The sequence below is a fragment of the Lepidochelys olivacea genome, assembly GCF_965140295.1.
Source record: "Lepidochelys olivacea isolate rLepOli2 genome assembly, chromosome: 7".
NCBI lineage: Eukaryota > Metazoa > Chordata > Testudines > Cheloniidae > Lepidochelys > Lepidochelys olivacea.
The window spans coordinates 57,678,016-57,699,491 of record NC_140417.1 but is presented as its reverse complement, the minus strand read 5'-3'; the positions used below and the strand labels follow the sequence as shown (position 1 = coordinate 57,699,491).

At 43.2% G+C, this 21,476-nt stretch overlaps 1 protein-coding gene across 5 annotated transcripts in view; it reads left to right on the top strand.

Moving 5' to 3' along the window:
- The window catches only part of ZFAND4 (zinc finger AN1-type containing 4), a 41,979-nt gene extending 20,810 nt beyond the window's left edge, over positions 1-21,169 (top strand). For 4 of the 5 annotated variants that reach the window (XM_084634082.1, XM_084634081.1, XM_084634084.1 and 1 more), the window contains 5 exons: positions 5,661-5,808; positions 6,598-7,779; positions 8,412-8,466; positions 14,076-14,193; positions 18,531-21,169. In XM_084634082.1, coding sequence (XP_084490208.1) covers positions 5,661-5,808; positions 6,598-7,779; positions 8,412-8,466; positions 14,076-14,193; positions 18,531-18,666 — 1,639 coding nt within the window. In that variant the 3' untranslated portion in view covers positions 18,667-21,169. The remainder of the gene's footprint in view (positions 1-5,660; positions 5,809-6,597; positions 7,780-8,411; positions 8,467-14,075; positions 14,194-18,530) is intronic. The other variant, XM_084634083.1, reaches the window with a different exon arrangement.
- The last annotated feature ends 307 nt before the right edge of the window (positions 21,170-21,476 follow it).

The window sequence follows — 21,476 nt, the reverse complement described above, 5'->3', positions numbered from 1 at the left end:
TAGGGTATCCATATCTATCCATAAATCAACGACTGGCTCATCAAGGGCTGCTCCAGGGTCCAGGTCCAGTGCAACGTCGAGACATTGCAAGCCACTTGTCAAGCTCTGTTGATAAACGAACAAAAATTAATGTTGATCCCGGTCAAATGGATAGAGTTTATTGGCATGGTGCTCGACTCTACCTGAGCCAGAGCGTTCCTGCCAGAGGCCAGGTTCAGGGCAATGTCAGATCTGATTACCAGTGTTAGAGAGCTTATTCCTTCACTCTCCCACTTCCCTGGTCCTTCTCGCATGAACAGAGAGCAACAATGTCCGAAGGTGCAAACAATTCGATGTTTATTGGGGTGAACTTCCAGCAAGCTTAAATCCAAGTTCCTTTTTCCTTATTTTTGAATTCCAACTTACTTCCTGTTTGCCCCTAATTTATATAGTAATATTCTTAGCTATACCTTAACCAATCCTTCTGAAATTTACCTAACCAATCCTAACGTATTGTAACACGATTAGCTAACTAATTATATCCCCCCACCTTAGTTTACACCCAGCAAAATTAATTATACAGCAGACAGAAACAATCACAGAACTAGACAGAGACCATGCAAATAAACAAAAGTGCTACAGGAGTTCGCGGATGTGATTGCAGAGCCATTGGCCATTTTCTTTGAAAACTCATGGCGATCGGGGGAAGTCCTGGACGACTGGAAAAAGGCTAATGTAGTGCCCATCTTTTAAAAAGGGAAGAAGGAGGATACTGGAAACTACAGGCCAGTCAGCCTCACCTTAGTCCCTGGAAAAATCATGGAACAGGTCCTCAAGGAATCAATTCTGAAGCACTTGGAGGAGAGGAAAGTGATCAGGAACAGTCAGCATGGATTCACCAAGGGCAAGTCATGCCTGACTAATCTAATTGCCTTCTGTGACGAGATAACTGGTTCTGTGGATGAAGGGAAAGCAGTGGACGTGGTGTTCCTTGATTTTAGCAAAGCTTTTGACACTGTCTCCCACAGTATTCTTGCCAGCAAGTTAAAGAAGTATGGGCTGGATGAGTGGACTATAAGGTGGATAGAAAGCTGGCTAGATTGTCGGGCTCAACGGGTAGTGATCAATGGCTCCATGTCTGTTGGCAGCCGGTATCAAGTGGAGTGCCCGAAGGGTCGGTCCTGGGGCCGGTTTTGTTCAATATCTTCATAAATGATCTAGAGGATGGTGTGGATTGCACCTTCAGCAAGTTTGCAGATGACACTAAACTGGGAGGAGAGGTAGGATACAGAGGGACCTAGACAAATTGGAGGATTGGGCCCAAAGAATTCTGATGAGGTTCAACAAGGACAAGTGCAGAGTCCTGCACTTAGGACAGAAGAATCCCATGCACCGCTACAGACTAGGGACCGAATGGCTCGGCAGCAGTTCTGCAGAAAAGGACCTCGGGGTTACAGTGGACGAGAAGCTGGATATGAGTCAACAGTGTGCCCTTCTTGCCAAGAAGGCCAATGGCATTTTGGGCTGTATAAGTAGGGGCATTGCCAGCAGATCGAGGGACGTGATCGTTCCCCTCTATTCGACATTGGTGAGGCCTCATCTGGAGTACTCTGTCCAGTTTTGGGCCCCACACTGCAAGAAGGATGTGGAAAAATTGGAGAGAGTCCAGTGGAGGGCAACAAAAATGACTTTCTGGCCGGGTGGTGCAGGGGTTGACGGGCAACACTGCCTCCATGTTCTATGTCAACAGGCAGAGGGAAGCTTGATTGTCAGCTCTGTGCCAGAAGGCCCTCCATCTGTGGGACTTCCGCATCTGGCATGCGATCCACTTGGAAGCCTTGTACCTCCCCGGCGTCAGGAAAATACTGGTGGATTGCCTCAGCAGGTCCTTCTCTCATCACAAGTGGTCCCTTCACTTGGAGGTTTTCAGAGTGCTCTTCTAGAAGTGGGGAGTTCCCTGAGTGGACTTGTTCATCACCAGACAGAACAGAGCGTCATCAGTTTTGTTCTCTCCAAGGCCTCAGCAGAGGCTCACTTATCTGATGCCTTTCTCCTGTCATGGGCAGGAGACCTGATGTATGTCTCCCCGCCAGTTCCGCTCATCAGCAAAGTCCTCCTAAAGATCAAGAGGGACAAGGCATGGTCATTATGATCACCCCAGCATGGCCTCCCCAGCATTGGTTCGGCATGCTCAATCACTTGGCCGTAGCAGCCCCGTGGCCACTTCCTAGCTGCCCGGACCTCCTCTTACAGGATCATGGTCGACTCCTGCACCTGAACTGAACCTCTCCAACTCACCGCTTGGATGCTGTGTGGCTGAATCCAGAGGAACAAGCCTACTGTAGTCAAGTACTGCAGGCGGTCTTGGAGAGCAGAAAGCCCTCCTCTGGAGCAACTTGCCTGGCAAAGTGGAAGCGTTTCTCCTGCGGGGCGTCGGGGCGGAATATCTCCCCAATCCAGTTGTCTCTGCAGTCCATCCTGGATTACCTGCTTCACTTGAAGCCCCAAGGTCTCACCTTCTCTTTAATCAAGGTGCACCTGACTGCCATATCGGCCTTGCATCCAGGGTAGATTGGTGTTCTTGCATGAGATGTTGATCAGGTTTCTGAAAGGCCTTAAAAGACACTTTCCACTGGTCCGGGACCCAGTTCCCCAGTGGGACCTCAACCTGGTCCTCTCTTGGCTCACAGGTCCGCCCTTTGAGCCTATGGCTTCTTGTTCCCTTTCCCACTCGTTGTGGAAGGTTGAATTCCTTGTAGCTATTACCTTGGCGAGACGTGTCTCCAAAATTAAAGCCTTCATTTTGGAGCCCCCATACATGATATTCTACAAGGACCACGTCCAACTGTGGCCCCATCCAGCCTTCCTGCCAAAAGTGGTGTCACGCTTCCATGTCAACCAGGATATCTTCCTCCTGGTGTTCCATTCAAAGCCTCCCGTGACCAATGAGGAGAGGCGGCTGCACACTCTAGATGTCAGGCGTGCCCTGGCGTTGTACCTGGAGTGCACCAAGCCCTTCCGCAGATTGACCCAGCTCTTTATTGCGATAGCTGATAGGATGAAGGGTCTTCCGGTGTCCTCTCAGAGGATTTTGAATTGGATCACCGCCTGCATCCGTATTTGTTACAAGTTGGCGCAGGTTGTGCCTTCACTGATAGTGAGGGCTCACTTGACTAGGGCTCGGGCGTCCCTATCCAGGACAACTGCAGGCCAATGTGGTCTTCAGTACTCACATTCATGGTGCATTACGCTATCACCCAGCAAGCCAGAGATGATGCTGGATTTGGCAGAGCTGTACTGCAATCGACACGTCCATGAACTCTGAACCCCCCTTCGATGATACTGCTTGGGAGTCAATGGAATGGACATGAGCAACACATCTCGAAGAACAACAGTTCTGAAAGGTAAACATCTTTTTCTAAATGAGTTTAAACTTTTTTGGGGGGAGGGGGCAATCTATCAGCCTCCATTGATTCAGCCAACAGTTAGAAGTGGAATCACTACATGCCCAGCCAGAGCTTTCACCCCCCACCGCACCCTCAACCCTCTATCCTAGCCCTGAGCCCCTCCAACACCACAAACCCCTCATCTCCAGTCCCAGCCAGAGCCCTCATCCTCCAGCACTCCAACCCTCTGCCTTATCCCTGAGCTGCTCCAACACCCCAAACCCCCCATTCCCAGCCCCAGACAGAGCCCTCACCTCCTACACCCCTAATCTTGCCCTGAGCCCCTCCCACACCCCAAACCCCTCATCTCCAGACAGACCCTAACTGTCTGCCCCAACCCTGAGCCCCCTCCCACACCCCAAACCTCTCCTCCCCAGAGCAATTGATGCTGCCTGGGGCTGGTTTGGATTATGTGGCCTGTCCTTCTGGACCATTTTATCCCACCCTTACATTAAAGGTAAAAGTTAGCACCTGCTAAACAGTAAACAAATAATGTAATTACATTATCTTTATGTTGAAGAGGAAGGTTGCTAAAGTCTTGGTGTAGCCCTCATTCACCACGCCTGGGGCCCGTGGGATTGGGGGCTTATTCAAACCCTACTTCAGGTAAGGATGAATTTTACAGCATGGAACTCATGAAGACTGATACTTAAAAGGACCCAGTCCGCTTGAAATCCATTAATTCAGACAAATTACTTAGAGGTAGTTTCAGGTACTTTCTCTCCCCAAATTCCCATCACAATTTGTGGTTTTCCAGACACTTTCCTCTTTTTAAAAAATGCCCCCACCCACCCCCGCTCCCAGTGGCTGGTGTGAGACCTGTTCCAACAGGAAAACCTACTACAGGAAAAGCAGTGAAAGAGACATGCTGTCAATTGCACAATGTAAAAAGCGGGGGAGGGTGGGGAGAGCTCTCAATTCTTTTGTTGTAGTTCTCGTAGGCCTTGCTTAGAACAGTTGTAGGTGAACAACAGGCAGACAGAAGTGACTTTTTTTAGTTATTTGCAAGGTTGAGAGGCTGGAAGGGTTCTTTAATGCATAACCTTTACTAGTAAAGGTATCAAATGTTTGTGGTTTCTCTCTACACACAGCTGTTCAGTTTCTAGTGCAGAAATACATGACTGTTACTCATATTCTAATTTAGGATTTGCCTTCCTATTCTTCCAAGAACTGTCCTTGATCTGTGCCTAGAGAGTCAACACAAATACTGGTTCTTCATTTAAGTGGAGCAGACTGACTCTGTAAACCATGGAAGATGACCGCTTTAATTTGTGATCATATGATTTAGACATATCTGGCTCGCGCAAATATAAAATTTGGCATGCTTTGTTATAATTATACCTGTTGGACCAGCGATAACTACTTCCTGGCTGTTATTCTTTCCATCTCTCTCTTGGAGAGAAAATACTTCCATTAAACTTGATAAGACACTTGTATGAATCAAAACCTATAAGCTTTTTAGTGTTCCCAGTGTATCACAGTTAAATGTTAGATGTATATTAATAGAATAATGCTTGCTAGAGGGAAAACAATCAGGTATAAGATTTAAAACAGATTGAGGTCCATATTCTACTTCCATTCTGTGTATTTGAGAAGATGGTGTGATGTTACATTATTTCCAGTGATCAGTCACATTGATTGGCAGGCTGTGTTAGACATATTTTGTCTTGTTAGGTTGAGTGGTATTAGTGTTTCCTTTTTCCAAATGAGATTCTTTAGAACCCTAACTGATCCTATTTGTTTTTCATTTTAAAAAACAGACATATATTGTCAAATCCACGTGGGTGACCCCTCCATTTCCATTTTTTGTGAAAGCACCCCTTGGGGTGGGTAGAAATTTGGACTTCCCTCCATGACAGTGTCTGGTTAATGGGAAAACTGATCAGCCTGTTGTCTGAGTCACACAATTTAACAGCTTTGGCCATGCCAGCAGGAGACGCTAATGGAACTGGATGTTGACTTTTAGGGGAAAATATATAGTGCGGTGCAAAACAACTGCATACAGTACAACAATTTCCCAGTAGCTTGCCTATATTCTAATCTCATTATCATTTCATGGTGTGAACATCCCATTTAAGGAATTCTTGTTTTCACCTAAGAAAATTACTTTTGAAATATTCTTTCATACAGTTCATATAATGCTTTGACAAACAGCTGGACTACTGGCTTTGACTTTCTAGTTGTGTGTGTGTGTGTACTCTACATTGATAGTTTTTGTTTTCTTTCTCTTTTCAGTGGTGGTTCAGTTTATAACTTATATGCAGATGATGACGAAGAATCAGAGGCATCTCCTTCTGGCCAACAGATTATTGAGAACTCGATTACTATGAATAAAATGAAGCTGCTGAAGGCAAAGATGGAGAACATGAATCTCAGTAAAAAGGTGAGGCTGTGATCTTAATACCCCCACGATAAAATGGTTCATGCCGTCCCAGTGCAGGTCTTTCTAGAGTGCTGATTAAATACATTCTGGTTGTGCTCTTGAATAATGTAGACATAAAGGGCATGTCTTTTATGCAAATAATAGTTTAATGTGGACCCACTGTCTCCGCGTTCAAAGAATTCAATGCTGTATCATGGATTGTATCACCTTTCAGTGCTTCACTGACATAAGGCTATTTAATACTTAAGTCTGCTGTTTTGTAGTAATGCTATAGTGTTTATAAGTACAGTCAATAAGCAAGTGGTGTCAGTCCCAGGATATGCAACACACAAGGTGGGTGAGGTAATATCTTTTATTGTACCAGCTTCCGTTGGTGGATTGGACAAGCTTTTGAGCTACACATGTGTAGCTTGAAAACTTGTCCTTCCACCAACAGAAAAGTTGATCCAATAAAAGATATTACCTCACCCACTTTTCTTCATCAGTAAGCAAGATAATTAGCTGCTGGAAAGTATTCATGCCTTTTTAATTAGCAAGAGTATGAACAAGAGACTGAGGCACTAGGCTGGGTTCAGTTCCCGCCTCTGCAGTAGAACTTAGGTAAGTCACTTTAGTCTCTGTGCATCAGTCTCCTGTCTGTAAAACAGGAATGAGAGTACTTTATCTTCTGTGCAGGATCAATCTCTTGCTATGTGTACGTACAGCCCCTAGTACAATGGGGACCTAGTCTAAGTTGGATTCTCTAGATGCTACTGTAACACAATTAATGTCTTTTTTCCTTTGAAATAGCCTAAGAAGACTGTCAAGGTGAAACCTCGTCCACCTATGACTCCTCGACCGTCTAGCAGTTCAGCAGCAGCTGCTCGTCACCGGTTTTTAAGAGTACTCCCCCACATTGGACAGTCCTGCCTACCTCCTCCTGGGAATTCGTATCCCTCGGAGTCTTCCCAGAATGCACTTTCAGCTTTGGCTACTTTGGCCACTGCTGGTAGAACAATGCCATCCATTACTAGTGACTTTCTTAAGGAAGATGACAATTGGGAGAGCACCTCCCGGTCTCAGTCAGTTAATAGCATTCGACTACCACCGAAAATATCTCGTGTCGAACTAGAAAATGCAAAACTTTCTACAAATAACTTCCTTCCCCCTGTCCCATCGCTACCTACAAATTCCAAAAAAGCTTTAGAAAATGTGACATCCACAAATGAGAACGATCCTGTCTTGAATCCACATCTAACAAACGTAGAACTGTGTGCAACAGAAGACAAGCTTCTACCTGAAACAGATGCTTTTGCTTTGTTAGCAGAAGCAAACACTGCTGAACAGTATAGTGAGTTATATGGAATAGGGAAGCTAAACCCTGAGCTTGGACTGTCTGAGGGGGGTGAGGAATCTAAGGCTGTAGAACAGCATAGCAAACCCATTACAAACCTCTTGAGCGCTACAACAATGGAGGCTGGGCTTCTCAACACTCGTGAACTAAGTCCTCCGAAGAACACACTCTTGTCACCTCTTCGATATTCAGCCCAAATGGCACATCACAGTTCTCTGAAACCACAGACACAACCCAAATGCTTTGAGGTCAGTAACTTGAGACCTGCTGCCTCCCCAAATCTGCTCCGATCTTTGGAGGTCCGTAATTTGGCAGACTCCTCTTTTCCAAGGACTACAAGATTTCGTGGTGTGAAGGTAGACTCGCCTGGCAAAAGACCTGATATCATTTCTAAAATAGAGGCTAGGGACATCACAGAGGTGGCAAACAAGGCATCCAAAGAACCTGTGGGTTCTGTAAATAACTTAGAATTTCTAGCTTCGCTGGCCCGAAGCACAAGCAGGGAAAGTTTACAGAATTCCTGCGGGACAGGCAGGTTTCGGACTTCTGGTATTGCACTACCTACGAACCTCCAGCGTTTTCAGGAAGAAAGCTTTAGGAAAGCCTCTCCCCCAGATGAAGCTGCTGAATACTTCCTAGTAAGTACCAGTATTGCCTGAACAATTGGGGTTTTCCTGTACAGTAGTCTCTAGTAAAGACTGCCAAAAAATGCCTATTTTTCAAGCTGGGGAACTATAAATCTCATCTCACGCCATCAATAGTTCAAACAGACGGTTTTTTAGATTTCTTTGGCACCTTGATTGTATGTTTAGCTAATGGGTTTCTAGAGGCAATTTCCCCACAGATGTACAGTAATGTTAAAGTACTTTTGGTTCAGAATGTAAACTCCTTTACTACTTGTAACTCTGTTGGCTAAATACTGTGTGTGTAGAAATGTCATTTGGCTCCTCCAGCTATTCATTAATTGTGAGCCATTTTAAAGGCTACCTTATAACTGCCACTGTACGTGCCTAACCACAGACCCTTAATATGCTGTACCACATTTCTAATATGCTGTATAAAGTATGGAAAGACCATTAAAATCAGTCATTTTTAAACAAGGTTTGTTCCAGTTAACTTGAACTTCATATACAAAATACTTCTCATAGCTCTCTTCATACGTATATTGACTGATACAACATGAGCTTCAGACAAGCTGATATGAAATTGCTTAATCTTTTATTTGTCTACCATCTGTCAGTAATTCCACTTAAAATATTCTTGTTTTTAGTCTGCCCATGGGCTTGGAATGAATGGAAATGTTGCAGCTTCAGGGAAAAGAGTAGGTAAGTAATGTGAATTTGTTTAAAGAGCTGAAGTTGACTGTTTAAGTCTCTTCCCAGTTATCAAACACAGAGCAAGAATTATACCTTTGTGTAGGGCATAAAGCTTTGAAACACTTTCTCTGTACTGGATTTTTACAGAATGGATTAAACCTGAATGTTTTGAGTTGTGCTTTCATACATGGATCTCATTCTGACCTTGGGTAGAATTTGGGACCCAGGAGAGTATTGCTGGCTCTGTCACTGCCCTGTTGGATGACCTTGGGCAAGCCACTTCCCTCTCCGTGCCTCAGTTTCCCCATCAGTAAAATGGGGGTAATGATACTGCCCTTCTTTTTAAAGCACTTTCCATCAGCGCTATATAAGAGCGTGGACGTGGTGGTGTAGCTGTGTTTTAGCTGCATTATTTTTGTTCACTGAGAGCCCAAGAGTGTTCTTCATCATTCACAAAAATACACACGTTCTCTACACTGAGGTTTATAATGTAAAGGGGATGATCCTGCAAACAATTATTTACCTATTAAAGTCAGTGGGACTACTCACATAGTGAAGAGTTTCAGAGTAGCAGCCGTTTTAGTCTGTATCTGTAAAATGAAAAGGAGTACTCGTGGCACCTTAGAGACTAACAAATTTATTAGAGCATAAGCTTTCGTGAGCTACAGCTCACTTCATCGGTTGCATCCACTGTAGCTCACGAAAGCTATGCTCTAATAAATTTGTTAGTCTCTAAGGTGCCACGAGTACTCCTTTTCTTTTCACATAGTGAAGTTACTCTTACGTGTGCAGGACTGGGTCCTGAAAGACCTTGCAATAGGAAACATGGAGCAGGTGAGGGCAGGGTGGGAGTTGAGGGTTACAGGTAAGGTCCTGAGTTTGGTTTATTATTAGAGCACACTACTTGTGTTAGTGGGGAGTTGTGAATGTGCAATATCTACTAAAAATCAAGTCACATGTTTAATGCCTAGATGTGGATTTAGGTGCCCGACTTTGGGGATCCAAGCTCAAATCTTGATCTATATTCTAATTTAATAAAATAAGCTCTTACCTGTTGCTGCCATCTTGTTCCTGTACGCTTCCTAATGCCTAGCTGCCATATTTTCCTTGTCAATACACCCTTTTCTTAGGGCAGGTCTACAGTTAAAATGCTGCAGCGGTGCCACTAAAGCATTTCAGTGAAGACGCTACTAGGCTGACAGGAGAGCTTCTCCCGTTGACATAATTCGTCCACCTTCCCAAGAGGTGGTAGCCATGTTGACGGGAGAAGTATAATGCTGACTACACCGGGGGTTAGGTTGGTATAACTACGTTGCTCGGGGGTATGGCTCTTTCACACCCCGAGCGACATGGTTAAACCAATGTAAGTTTGTAGTGTAGACCTGGTCTTAAAAAAATTGCCTGTTTGCTTTGTTTCATCCCACTTTTTTTTTGTTTTTACAAAACTCTTACCATTGTTGATTAAGATTTGTTTATTGCAGTATTTTGTATTTCAGTTGTAGCCTGCTTTCTACTTAACACTGCCAATAATTTATATAATGTGTTTGCCTAAAGATAGTTTTAACATTAATAGCTTAGTTGATGCACACTTCATTTAGAGTTATATACTCTTAAGAATTTCAAGTGAGCAGGACAGATTTTAATGCACTGTACTTGTAAATGATTCAGACCTTTTAGATAGGTATACTGTCTTTTACATGCATGTACAGTTGTAGGTATTGTGGTAAGATCTTAGTATTCAGAATATCATTGTAACTTGCAAGTGTTTTATATTTGGATATCCAACAATTAGATATCCTTTAAGGGGAGTATTTATCTCTGGACAAGTTCTCATGAATAACATACTTATTTTTGGTTCCATTTTGAATATTAGTATGTTTTGATAATCTGACTGTTAAACGGTCATTGGTGTGTGATTAAAACTCAGTTGTATGTAAGCAGATGTTTCTCTGAACAATTTTTGTAGTTCCATTGTTAGAGAACAAGAACAGTATGCACCTAGCCTAGTTCAGTGTATGGAAGTAGCTCTGCCATATGAAACAAGTCTAGCTATTTGTTAGGGACAGAGGTAGAAGGATACTGCTACTAGCTACTGTTGCTTTAAGCAATGATTGCTCCAGCACGTGGCCTGATAAGACCTCACCAGATCTTTTGTCTCTGTGAACCTTTTTCCTTAAAGAGTCAGTTATGCATCTCAGGGAGTGTGTTGCAGAGTAAGCCCTGTAATGATGAGTACCATTCTTTCTCACAGTCCTGGTGATAAGCTTCTTGGTTATATTTAATTCCTTATTCAAGGAAAGTATCAATGTGTTCATTTTGTCTTCAGATTAACTTCAATAGTTATTTTTGTGTTGGCTCAGTAAACTCAAGGGTTTTTTCATCTTTTTAAAGCTCTTAAACCTTTCTCACTAGCAGGTGCCTGGGAAGGCCTCGACTGGCTTCAAGCCTTGCATAGCTTTCTAGTGCAGGCAAGACCTCTTAGGTAGTTAGGACTGTTGCTTTGGGGTTGGATAGAATATCTCTAGTTTTTCTAACTTTCAGAGCCTGCAGGCAATCCCTAAACCTGCAGGCAAATCCAAGGAACTCGCTCACAATAGCAGTGACTCCTTTTACTTAGGAGTTAAGAAATCAGTTGAGCATGATTGACTGTTTTTTCCTTCTTTGCTTCACACCCTTCACAGTTGTCCTACGGTCTTTTCCTCCACCTAGCATGACTTTGGAAAAAGTGATGAGCAATAAGATCTAAAATATATTTGTGATGAATCAACTAGATCTTGTTCCTCACAAGGGAATCCTTTTACTTTCATGGTGACAACTGCAGAAGACCAATGGGCAGAGGCAGTGGACTCTGTCTTCTTTCCACTGCTGGTATCATTGTTGGTTAATCCAAAGCTACATTAATGTCAGTCTGTGTCCTTAGCACCAATCTCCAGTCTAAAGGGAGTACGTGTGCGCTATAGTGGTACTCACCAGGGTCAAGGAAGCTATTGCTTATGTAGTCCACTCCAAAAAGTGAGTTGGGAGTGAATGTTTTGTAGGACTTGGTACTATTTTCTTTCCTTCTCCTCTGCGATCGTGTACAGCCGATAAGGGTAAGTGGGATATTAAGGTTTCTCCTCCTTCTGGACTTACTACATGGCTGTATATACATGCTTGCCATAGCGCTTGCATTGTCAAAACTTGTTTGTTATTTTTTGTTGCTCCACTCTTGGTGCTGTTATCTGTGCGGAACAATGTATTTGACTGGAAGGGCCTTACAAATAAAATCTATCAGGTTTTCTTTAGTTGGGGGAGGGGTATATGGTAGACTTTGTACATGTAGGTCATATAACTTTGTGAGAACATTAGCTGACTCTGTTACTCTTGGAACATCCATCGTATGAGATATGTATACTGTATTGTAATCTCCAGCTATTATTGGTTGCCAAGTAGCTTGACTTCTGGTATGTTTGTCTTTTTAACTCTGCAAACAATCTTGTTTGCAAACTGCTTGGGTATATTTAATAGGCTCTTACACAGTGTTCTCCTTCATCTGCTTTGAAGCATTTTGAGTGGTTCAAAGTGGCAGCATTTGAATAATCAGATGAAATGCAATTGAATGCACTTGGAAGATCAGATCTAAGCAGTCTTAACAGAGACTGGCAGGGTCAAATTTATTACCAGGCATTTATTTTTCAAGCATCTGTGGCAAAGCATGGTGAACCAGATTCTCAGGAGGTATAAACTAGCAACACGGTCTTAAATAGAGCTATGCCAATTTACACCAGCAGAGGGTCTAGCCTGGTGCACGATATGCCAGTGGTTTTCAGCCTGTGGTCTGTGGACCCCTGCGGGTTTGCAGACACACTCAGATTTCCAAAGGGGTCCGCACCTCCATTTGAAATTTTGTAGAGGTCTGCAAATGAAAAAAGGTTGAAAACCACTGTTATGCCAACAAACAGCATGTCTTGCAAACAGTTCCAGACATCTGAGAAGAAGAGAGGCTGGTGTTGCACTGTGCAGAGCCTTGGGAGATTTCCTAGGAAACGAATTGCTAATGGTCTCCTGCAGTGTGCTGAAAACTTCACTCTTCAGTGGCTGATGTTACAGTAAATTTGTCAGCCTGGTGAATCGCCTTGGAAAGAGCAAGACAGTATTGAAAACAGCAGTTCCCAAACTGTACTCTGCAAATCACTAGTGGTCTGTGGAGGGCTGGCTAGTCACATGGTGTTGGCTTCTCTTATTTCCAGCTCCCATAACACATTAAAGACAGCTAACAATGAGCTAAAACCTAATATTATTTCTCCACGTAAGCAATTGCTGTACGAGCAGCAAAGATATTATTTGATTGCAGATGGAAGGGCATTTGTCCATGAGGCAGTCTCTTTTTTGGGGAGTTATATTGGGGCAGTTCTCTGGCCTGTGCTATAGAGGAGGTCAGACTAGATGATCACAGTGGCCCTTCTGGCCTTGGGATCTATGAATTTGTGTGGTCCACAGTAGGAAAAATACTTTTAAACCCACCCTGTTGTATAAACCCTTAATATTATATACTGCTCTCAACACCATTCCCAAACTGGGCTAACTGAAACCCCCTGGTAAGTGTCTGGGGACAAAACCGGCTCCCCAAAATGGCTCCAGTAAATTGAGCACAGTTTTAGAGGATGAAACTGATGGTGTGAACTAGCTAGATCTAGAAATAAGTCTTCCATGCCAAGCAGCCGTAGCTTCAGTGGGGACAAACTCAGCCCTTGTGTAAGCAGGTTACAACTCCCAGTCACGCCCTGGGAGCTGTCAGTTTAGCTTAGGGCTGAATTTGGTCTGCTGCCAGTTACATCTGTACAGGACTGGCTATTGGAAACTAAGATGTGCCGTACATAAAGTACTTGTGTACTGATGGCTTGTGCTGTGAGCATCCAAATACTGTGGTGATCAGTGCAGTAGAAATGCATTTATAATCCGCTGTATAGGTTGGTATTTTCCTCTCCTGATTGCTAACCATCACTTGCCACATAGCATCATACAGTAGGTGTGCATGGACAAGGTGACTGACTAAAGTGTTCAAATCTCTGGTGAAGGGGAAAATGAGTGTCTTGTTGTTTCATGCCTTCTTTTTCCTGTTCACTTGCAATATGCCTGAAAAACTTTAAAATGTTCACTTAACATAGCCAGATACCTGTTATACTGTGACATTTAAAGGGCAAACATCTCTGAGTTTGCTTGCTGCTGCATATGCTCTATACTGGGTACATCCCAACAGTCCACTGATTCCACTGGAAAGTCACCAGTGGTCAAGGCATTCTGTTCCAATCACAAAATAAAAACACACACAGTGCAGCAGGGAGACAGGCTTGGAGCTGCACTGCTTGGTTCTGCCCTTCATTAAGGTAAACTTTAGACCAGTCGCATAACTCCTCTTGTATGTCAGGACCCACCGCCTACTTCCACTTTCCTAAGATGCTGTGAGGCTTAACTGATGCTTGTAAAATAGGCTGGGAGCCCCCTTTGAAAGGTGCTAGGTAAAGGCAAAAATATGTTCTCTGGCTGTGGGAGTAGTTGAATATCCTCTCTTGAAATACAAGCGTTTAACAGCAAATGTAACTATACAATATGTTCATTACGTGTTTTACCTTTGAAAGCAGGTGAAGCAACCCATCTCCCACCTGTGAATGGTTCAATGCAAACCAAAAAGAGAACTACAAAGCACTGCTTTCTCTGCGGCAAGAAAACCGGATTGGCAACCAGCTATGAATGCAGGTAGGCTGAGTATATAACAAATGGTTAAAAGGTATGGCTGTGATCAGACAAAAGGGTGGGGGGTGTGGGTGGGTGTGTTCTGGAAGGTACAGTAATTCTAAAGGTTGGTAAACCACAAGGCAACTGGTGTTCAGAACAAGTTGAGAGAATTGTTCATGACTTTAACTTTTCCTCAACTGTGAGAAATGAGGTTCAAATAGAGAATGTATTCTCTGTTCTCGGGGGTATCCATCCTGTGCCCTTGCAGTCAAGAGGTCTGGGCTCACAGGAGACTTTGGCTCGCTAGGTGTAGCCAAGAGAGCATGATGGTGGGGAGAATACAAACTAGTGTGGGAAGAACGCGTCTAAGATTCCATCATCCGTGAGAGAAACTTAAGAACATACATTTGTAGCAACTTGGAGAATACGCTGCTTTGGTTGGTACTTCTGTGTAAATCTGCCATTGACTTCAAAGTTGTATGCAGTAGTGTTGTAACTGTGTCAGTCCCAGGATTTCCAGAGACGAGTTGGGGAGGTGATATCTTTTATTGGTGTTTATCCCGTTGGTGACAGGAACAAGCTTTTGAGCTTACACAGAACTCTTCTTCCGTTCGCTTGAAGAGCTCAAGAAGACCTCTGTGTAAGCTCAAAAGCTTCATTCTCTCACCATCAGAAGTTGGTCCAATAAAAGATATTACCTCCCCAACTTGTGTGTCTGATTGACTTCTAGGGTTACATTCGACCCTGGGGTAAGCCAAAACGACTAGCTAGCAACACCTCTTTATTACTTTGTATTCAGCAACGTACTGTTTTTAAATGTGGTCTATTTTGTGTAAAACGGCGGTCGCTGCTGAACACTCTTCGATTTATCCTGTTTTTAATTAGCTTTCATAAAGTCAGACAATCTAAAGGTGGGGAAAGATAAACCACTAAAGTTTAAAATGGTTGATGGGAATCTTTGTTTGTTTTGTGCGATCTAAACATACTGAGGAAAAAAGAAAAATGTGTTAAACTATTCCCTCTCAAAGCAAATAAATTTTACCATTAACCCCACGTGCTAAATCAAAGCAAATCGATATGGTCAAGGTGATAATGGTGCATTTCCCAAAAAAAGAAAGGGGGCAATTAGCAGAAGAAAATGTCAGAAAGTCAGTACTAGAACTAACGATGTTAGTTTCTGAGGCAACTTCCTCATAATGTAAAAATCAGGGCGTGCCAAAAGAGCATTGGTGTAATCCAAATCATAAAAATAAGCTACCTTATCTATGAGCCATTATTTGACTGGGTTTCTCTGCGTTGTTTCCATTCCAAGTAAGAAAGATTGGAAGGCAAATGAGCCTGGGTGGCCTTAGCCACGTCAGTAAAGAGATGGATGTTTGTCTTCAGATAAAATTTTACTACTTTTCATCCACGTATCTTGCATTCAGTTGCGCTCTGTCAAATCAGGTTTCATATTAAACAGTTAAAGCATCCAGAGAATTTAAGAAATTGACAGTAAATCCAAATAAACCTTCACTGTGTGTCAAGGGAGAAATACTGGCATATAGATCTTGAGTCATTTTCACAAGGTGTGATCCCCCCCGTATTAGAGTTGTCCTGTATTAGGTCTTCTAAAAGAATTTTAACTTTGAGAACCACTGTTTTCGGTAGTTAAACTTTTTTTTTTGCAGACCACTTGAAAATTGCTGAGGGTCTCAGCAGACCACTTAATGATCTTTCCAAATGTTGTTTGTACCAATAGCTAACTATTGTAAAGCGCTTTGGATAAAAGCGCTATATATTTTAAAAAAAAACCCTTAATAATAATTTTTTTTGTTCTACAAATAGAAGCACACAACTCGTATTTTAATGTCAGTAGTCTTACCTTTCTAATGTGATGGATGTGCCTGCTCTTCCCCGCTGTGGCAGCCCCCGAGCTGGAGCTGGGAAGGAGAGGGGTCTCTCCCCCGCCACAGAGCTGAGGCTGGGAAGCTGGGCCATCTCTCCCTGGCAGCCACAGCCCGGGAGCTGGGGAAAGTCGCCTCATTCTCTGGTCGCCACAGCCCTGCGCGTCCCAAATTTCCCCCACGCTCTCTTCTCACCCCACTGCCCCCTCCACACTATTTCCCACAAGGCCACCACCTCACCTTACATGTGCATCTTCTCCAGGGTCCAGGCACCTAATTAGCGGAGCCGCGCCTGCACAGCTCCGCTAATTAGGTGGGTGGCCTTCATTTTGTTGTGTGTGGCCGCCCAGGTGCACACTTTAGAGGGAACTATCCGGATTACCTGAATCAAACTCGCGGACCACAGTTTGAGAACCTCTGCCCTAATACAATGATAGCATCTCAATTTTTGGCTTCCCCACCTCCATTCTGTCTTCCCTTTAAGAAGTTCTGTTAGCCAAAATATCAAAAATGGGTCCAGGAGAATCTGTTCTTTAGATTTTAGTTCCTGAGTAGCGTTGAGTTATCTTAAGAGAAACCTTAGGAAACACCTGAACCAGATTGGGCTAAAGTAAGGGTATGTCTACACCACAGAGACTATGCCAGCATAGCTGGAGTGCCATAGGTATGCCATTATAATCCCATAGTGTAGCTGCAGCCTGCCCTGACAAAAGGGTTTTTTCCATCAGTGTAGGAACACCAGCTCCCTGCACAACAGTAGTGAGGTCCATGGAAGCATGTTTCTGTCAGCATAGCTGTGCCTACAGTGGGGATTGGGTCAGCAAAGCTAGATCCGTCAGGGGTGTGGATTTTTCACTTAACTTTTGTCAATGAGGCAGACAGTCTCCGTTGCAGCTGCTGGCACTGGGGATTGACGGAAGGATGAGGCACTGCCTCCTGACTGATTCTCTAAAGCCTGTTGGTTTTGTAAAGATTTTAGAAGTTATACATTTCTGTATTGAGGGAATATCTTGAGATTCCCGTGGAATTAGATTAAGTGGTCTGCTTGAGCCTGAAAATGTAATAGGGTTTGCCACTCCTGAGACCCTAAAAAGATCCAGATGTTCCTCTATTAGAACAGAATGACAACCAGGTAAGGAATGTAATTGTACAAGAGAACTTCCAGTTATAGACCTTGGGAATTGACCTAAAAATCAGTATAAAATTCTACAGGAACATGGGACAAAGAACCCAGAAAACTAAATAGAGTAGGCATATAGCCTAATCAGGTCTTAAAGCTGAACACATTACTATCAGACGCAAACTCAGAAACCTCCTGAAATAAGTACTTATGACTTGACATTCGTTTTGACAGTCTGTTACACTCCCACTGCCTTGGCAAAGGGCCACAAGCTGTGGCTGGGGAGAGCTTATGTCAGGGTGTGTCTTTCTTGCAATAGTTAGCTTGAGTTAGCACACTCAAATTACTGCACTTGAGCTAGACTAATTTGAGTGAGAGGGATCATGCCTCAACTATACCTGAGCTGCACAGAGTGATTTGACTGGCTGCTGCTGAGTTGTAATTCATGGTGTTGCTTCCTCACTGCATTGCTAGCTCAAGCATCAGCATCACTTGAGCTTCAACCCACCCACCCCTGACGGGCTAGTTACAGCATGCTGACTTTACTCAAACTAGAGATTTGTGTGTGTGGCTGGGAGTCAAGTGAAGGTAATGCTCACGTTCCAACCCAAGCTAACTGCCATGGAGACAGACCCTTAGTCCTTTTCCCCAAGCAGCAGACTGCAGTGTGCCCTTTTTCCTTTTGTCATGCTAGGAATTTTAGCTAGTCAAGCTGTCAAATTCTAAGGCAAAACCATTCCCTTCTCTTAACTTGTATCTGCTGCTGCTATCCGGGGAGAGGCAAAGTTCATCTCGTGTAGCAGAATTGTAGTTGTGCCTCCATGTTCATCCCAGCCTGGGATGGAGTAATATTTGTGGCTGGATTTTAAGAGGTAAATAATGGTCGGTTGATTTCCCTGCCCCTGGCTCATGGAGTACCTGTCTAGTGATCTGGGTTCACTGAAAGAAAGGGGCACTGTGTCAAAGCAGAAACTAGCACTGTTGGGCTGAGCCTGTGTCCAGTCTTCAGAGAAGAACACAGTGAAGCCCTGTGTTGGCTGAAGGCATTTGATAAGATGATCGAATTCCTGCATTTCACCTGCGCACATTCTGGGATGGTTCTATAAAGCTGGAATGATTGGAGTTAAGTGCCAGAGCAATGCTGGGTACCTTTCTGCCAGCTCATACCCAAAGCAGTCTTTTCCTTCTCTCCCCATGGAAGAGAGCTGCAGTGGTGACCCAGTAACAGGGGTTGGGGGGAGCAGTAACTCCAGAAAGGAAGGAAGGGCAAGGCAAAGGGCATCTTCTGAGTGTCACAGAGAAACAGGCTCTTGGAAGGTGAGTCCTAACGTTTCATGTTCTTCATTCTTCAGATGTGGAAACAACTTCTGTGCAACTCATCGCTATGCAGAGACTCACACCTGCACCTACGATTACAAGAGTGCGGGGCGGAGGTACTTGCAGGAAACTAATCCCGTCGTTAGTGCACCAAAGCTTCCCAAAATCTAACCATGGTTGTGCTGCATGTGGCTGTGCTGCCGTGGCGGAATTGTATTACATTGAGAGAAGCAGCATTTGCTTCGACTGCATTTATTTTGCCCTGCTCCATATCTAAAGATTTGCCAAGTAACAAAAGCACATGAGGATGCATCTGGTTGAAGAATAATGTGAACACTACTGTAGCTGACACCTTTATTCTTTAGTGAATCAAAAGTTTAAAAAGTAGTTTTTAAAAACGTACACTATGATTTTAACTGTTCTTGCACGTCTTGTGTTAAGTGTTTTATATCTGAAAATGCTATTTCACTAGACAAGTCTTTAAAAGATGCACTTTACTAAGTTTCATATTTACTGTATAACCAGACTTGAGGGGGTGCTGTAATGAGGGTGTCATGTAATGTCTCTGTACTCTACCTTGTGTTTTGTCCATTGTGTGGTATCTTAAGTTATTTCACTAGGAAGTCTCCCCCTTACTTCGAACCACCTGTCCAGAGCTTCAAAGAGTGTGGTACTTTCTGCACTTCTGTTCCGTTCAGATTGGCATTCATATACTGTGTATCCATTCTGCAAATAACATATCATGGTAATCACACTATTTCTTAAAATACTACTCTTTATATGGCAGTTTTTTTAATAGAAAATTCCCTTTGTTGCCATTAAATACAAGGAACAACTTATTTTAACTTTTTTTGTAATCCTAGATTTTTTTAAAACTTCACAACTTGGTTTGTTAAGATGTTGAGTGCTGTTACCAGAAGAAATTCTAATAAATATTAAATTTTATTCTGGTTTGCATGCGCTTATCATAAGCTCAGTACTAACTTTTAATATTTTACAGGGTGCTGGAAGTGAAGGGAGCGTTCTCAGAAGCTTACAGCATTGCCCTAACTCTGTTCTCATTGAAATCAGTGGTAAAACTCCCCTTTAGTGGGAATAGCTAGGCCAAAATTGAGCATCTTGAAAGTCTCTCTGTCTTGCAAACAAGCCAGTCAAACCAAGCAAATCTAGGTGCTACCAGACTTCAGCAGATGTTTAACACGCCAGGCAATATTGTTGGCAGCCTTTACCACCTTGTACCAACATCGCACTGGGCGGTTGGGTACCTGTAGGGGAGACCTCCAAGGAACACAGAGGTGCTGCAGAAAGTAGTGTTAGAGCACCACCTACTGAAACCATTTCTCCTTCTACTCATTAAGTATTAAAACATCCCGGTCTGGTACTGGGGCACTATGCTATTAGAGGAGCCTTATTATGAATATGTTTTAAAACTGCACTCCCAGTCATGTCTGGCCATTACAATGTCATGGCACTTCTGAAGACGTAGGGTGTTCAACAGACATGCAGTCAAGTTCTGACTTGGATAACTTGTCCACTCTCTTGTCTTCTAAATTCCCTCACTGACTAATTGGGTATGGTATCCTTCACTTCCTAAACGGTTGTGTACTGTTACTGCTGAGAGTGGTATTTCAATGGTGACTAAAACTGAATCCACGCAAAACAGTGTGTTCCTGGTAGGAAGAGGGAAACAGTTGAAGAGCTCGCTTTCTCTGTAACATTCCCCTTTATTGAGGGCACTTGCAGCCTCCAGGTCCTTTAGGATACCTAAATAGCAATGGCTATTTAAAAAGAAAAAAGCGCTCAATCCTATTTATGGTTGTTCAGAAGGCCACAGTTGGGGTGACGGCGCAGATCTGGCCATAGGACCCATGCATTTGACACCTCAAGGCTCAGTTATGGCCACACTCAGGTAAAAGCTCCAACTAGTATGAAAGACAGCTGCCCCCTTCATAGCAACACTAGTCACTGTGAACACATCACCTTGATGCTCTGCCCTTTCCATTAAATACAGACGCCAAGGTCTGCCCTAATATTAAAAACTCTTTAATATTTCAGTACACATCAACATGGCATGGAAGGCTTCTGCTAGGGATTGTGCTCTTGGTCTTTTGAACTTTAAATTTTCTACTGAAAGGCATTGTAATCAAAATAATAAAATCCAGGAAAAAGCTAAGTGATCACATCAGGAAATGCCCACATTAAGTTTGCATCTGCAACTGTCGCTCTTCCCCTTTGTGCCTGTGCATCATGCTAGTCTTAATTGCATGATCTCACTGTTTAGCAAATATAGTACAACATTTTCCTGATTTACATACTTCTAGTAATTTTTTCCATTCTTGTATCTTTATTGATGTTTCTTGTACAATAAGTTTTAAGTTCTCCTTATTGTGAGCACTCTTCTGTATACACCCTTTTCAACCAGCAGCATAGCCTTAAGTGCAATTAGCAGATAAAACAGTTAATTACAAAACTAATTTTCCATATTCCTCCTGTGTTAGAATGTATGATGGAGTGTTTACCATGTAAACTTTCATATAAGTGACTTGCACTTTACTACACAGAGTAGTAGACAGTGCTCCACAATGCTACACATCTGTTGTAGAGAAATGTTTAGCTTTTGTATTTGAGTCTATTTGATCATGTAATTAGATTGTACTATAAAGCATTTACACAATGGCAGTTTCAAGGTGACCTTGGTTTGTGCCCCTCCCCCTCTATTTTTTTATTTTTGCCTGCTTTAGTTTTTACCTAAGAACTATGAGGAATGCCAACGCTGCTCTCTTGCTGGAGGTGGCCGTGGTAAAAACTAGTCTATCCCTATCTCACTTTCTATCCCTTGGGATGGAATTGCTCTGTCTCCTGCCGCCACAGGCTTCCATAGTAGACAAGACTTGAATTGTTAATGTAAAACACACACACACACACACAAACCTTTCCAACCTCCTTTATCCACGGTGAAGAATCAAAGGGTTTGTTTCCTT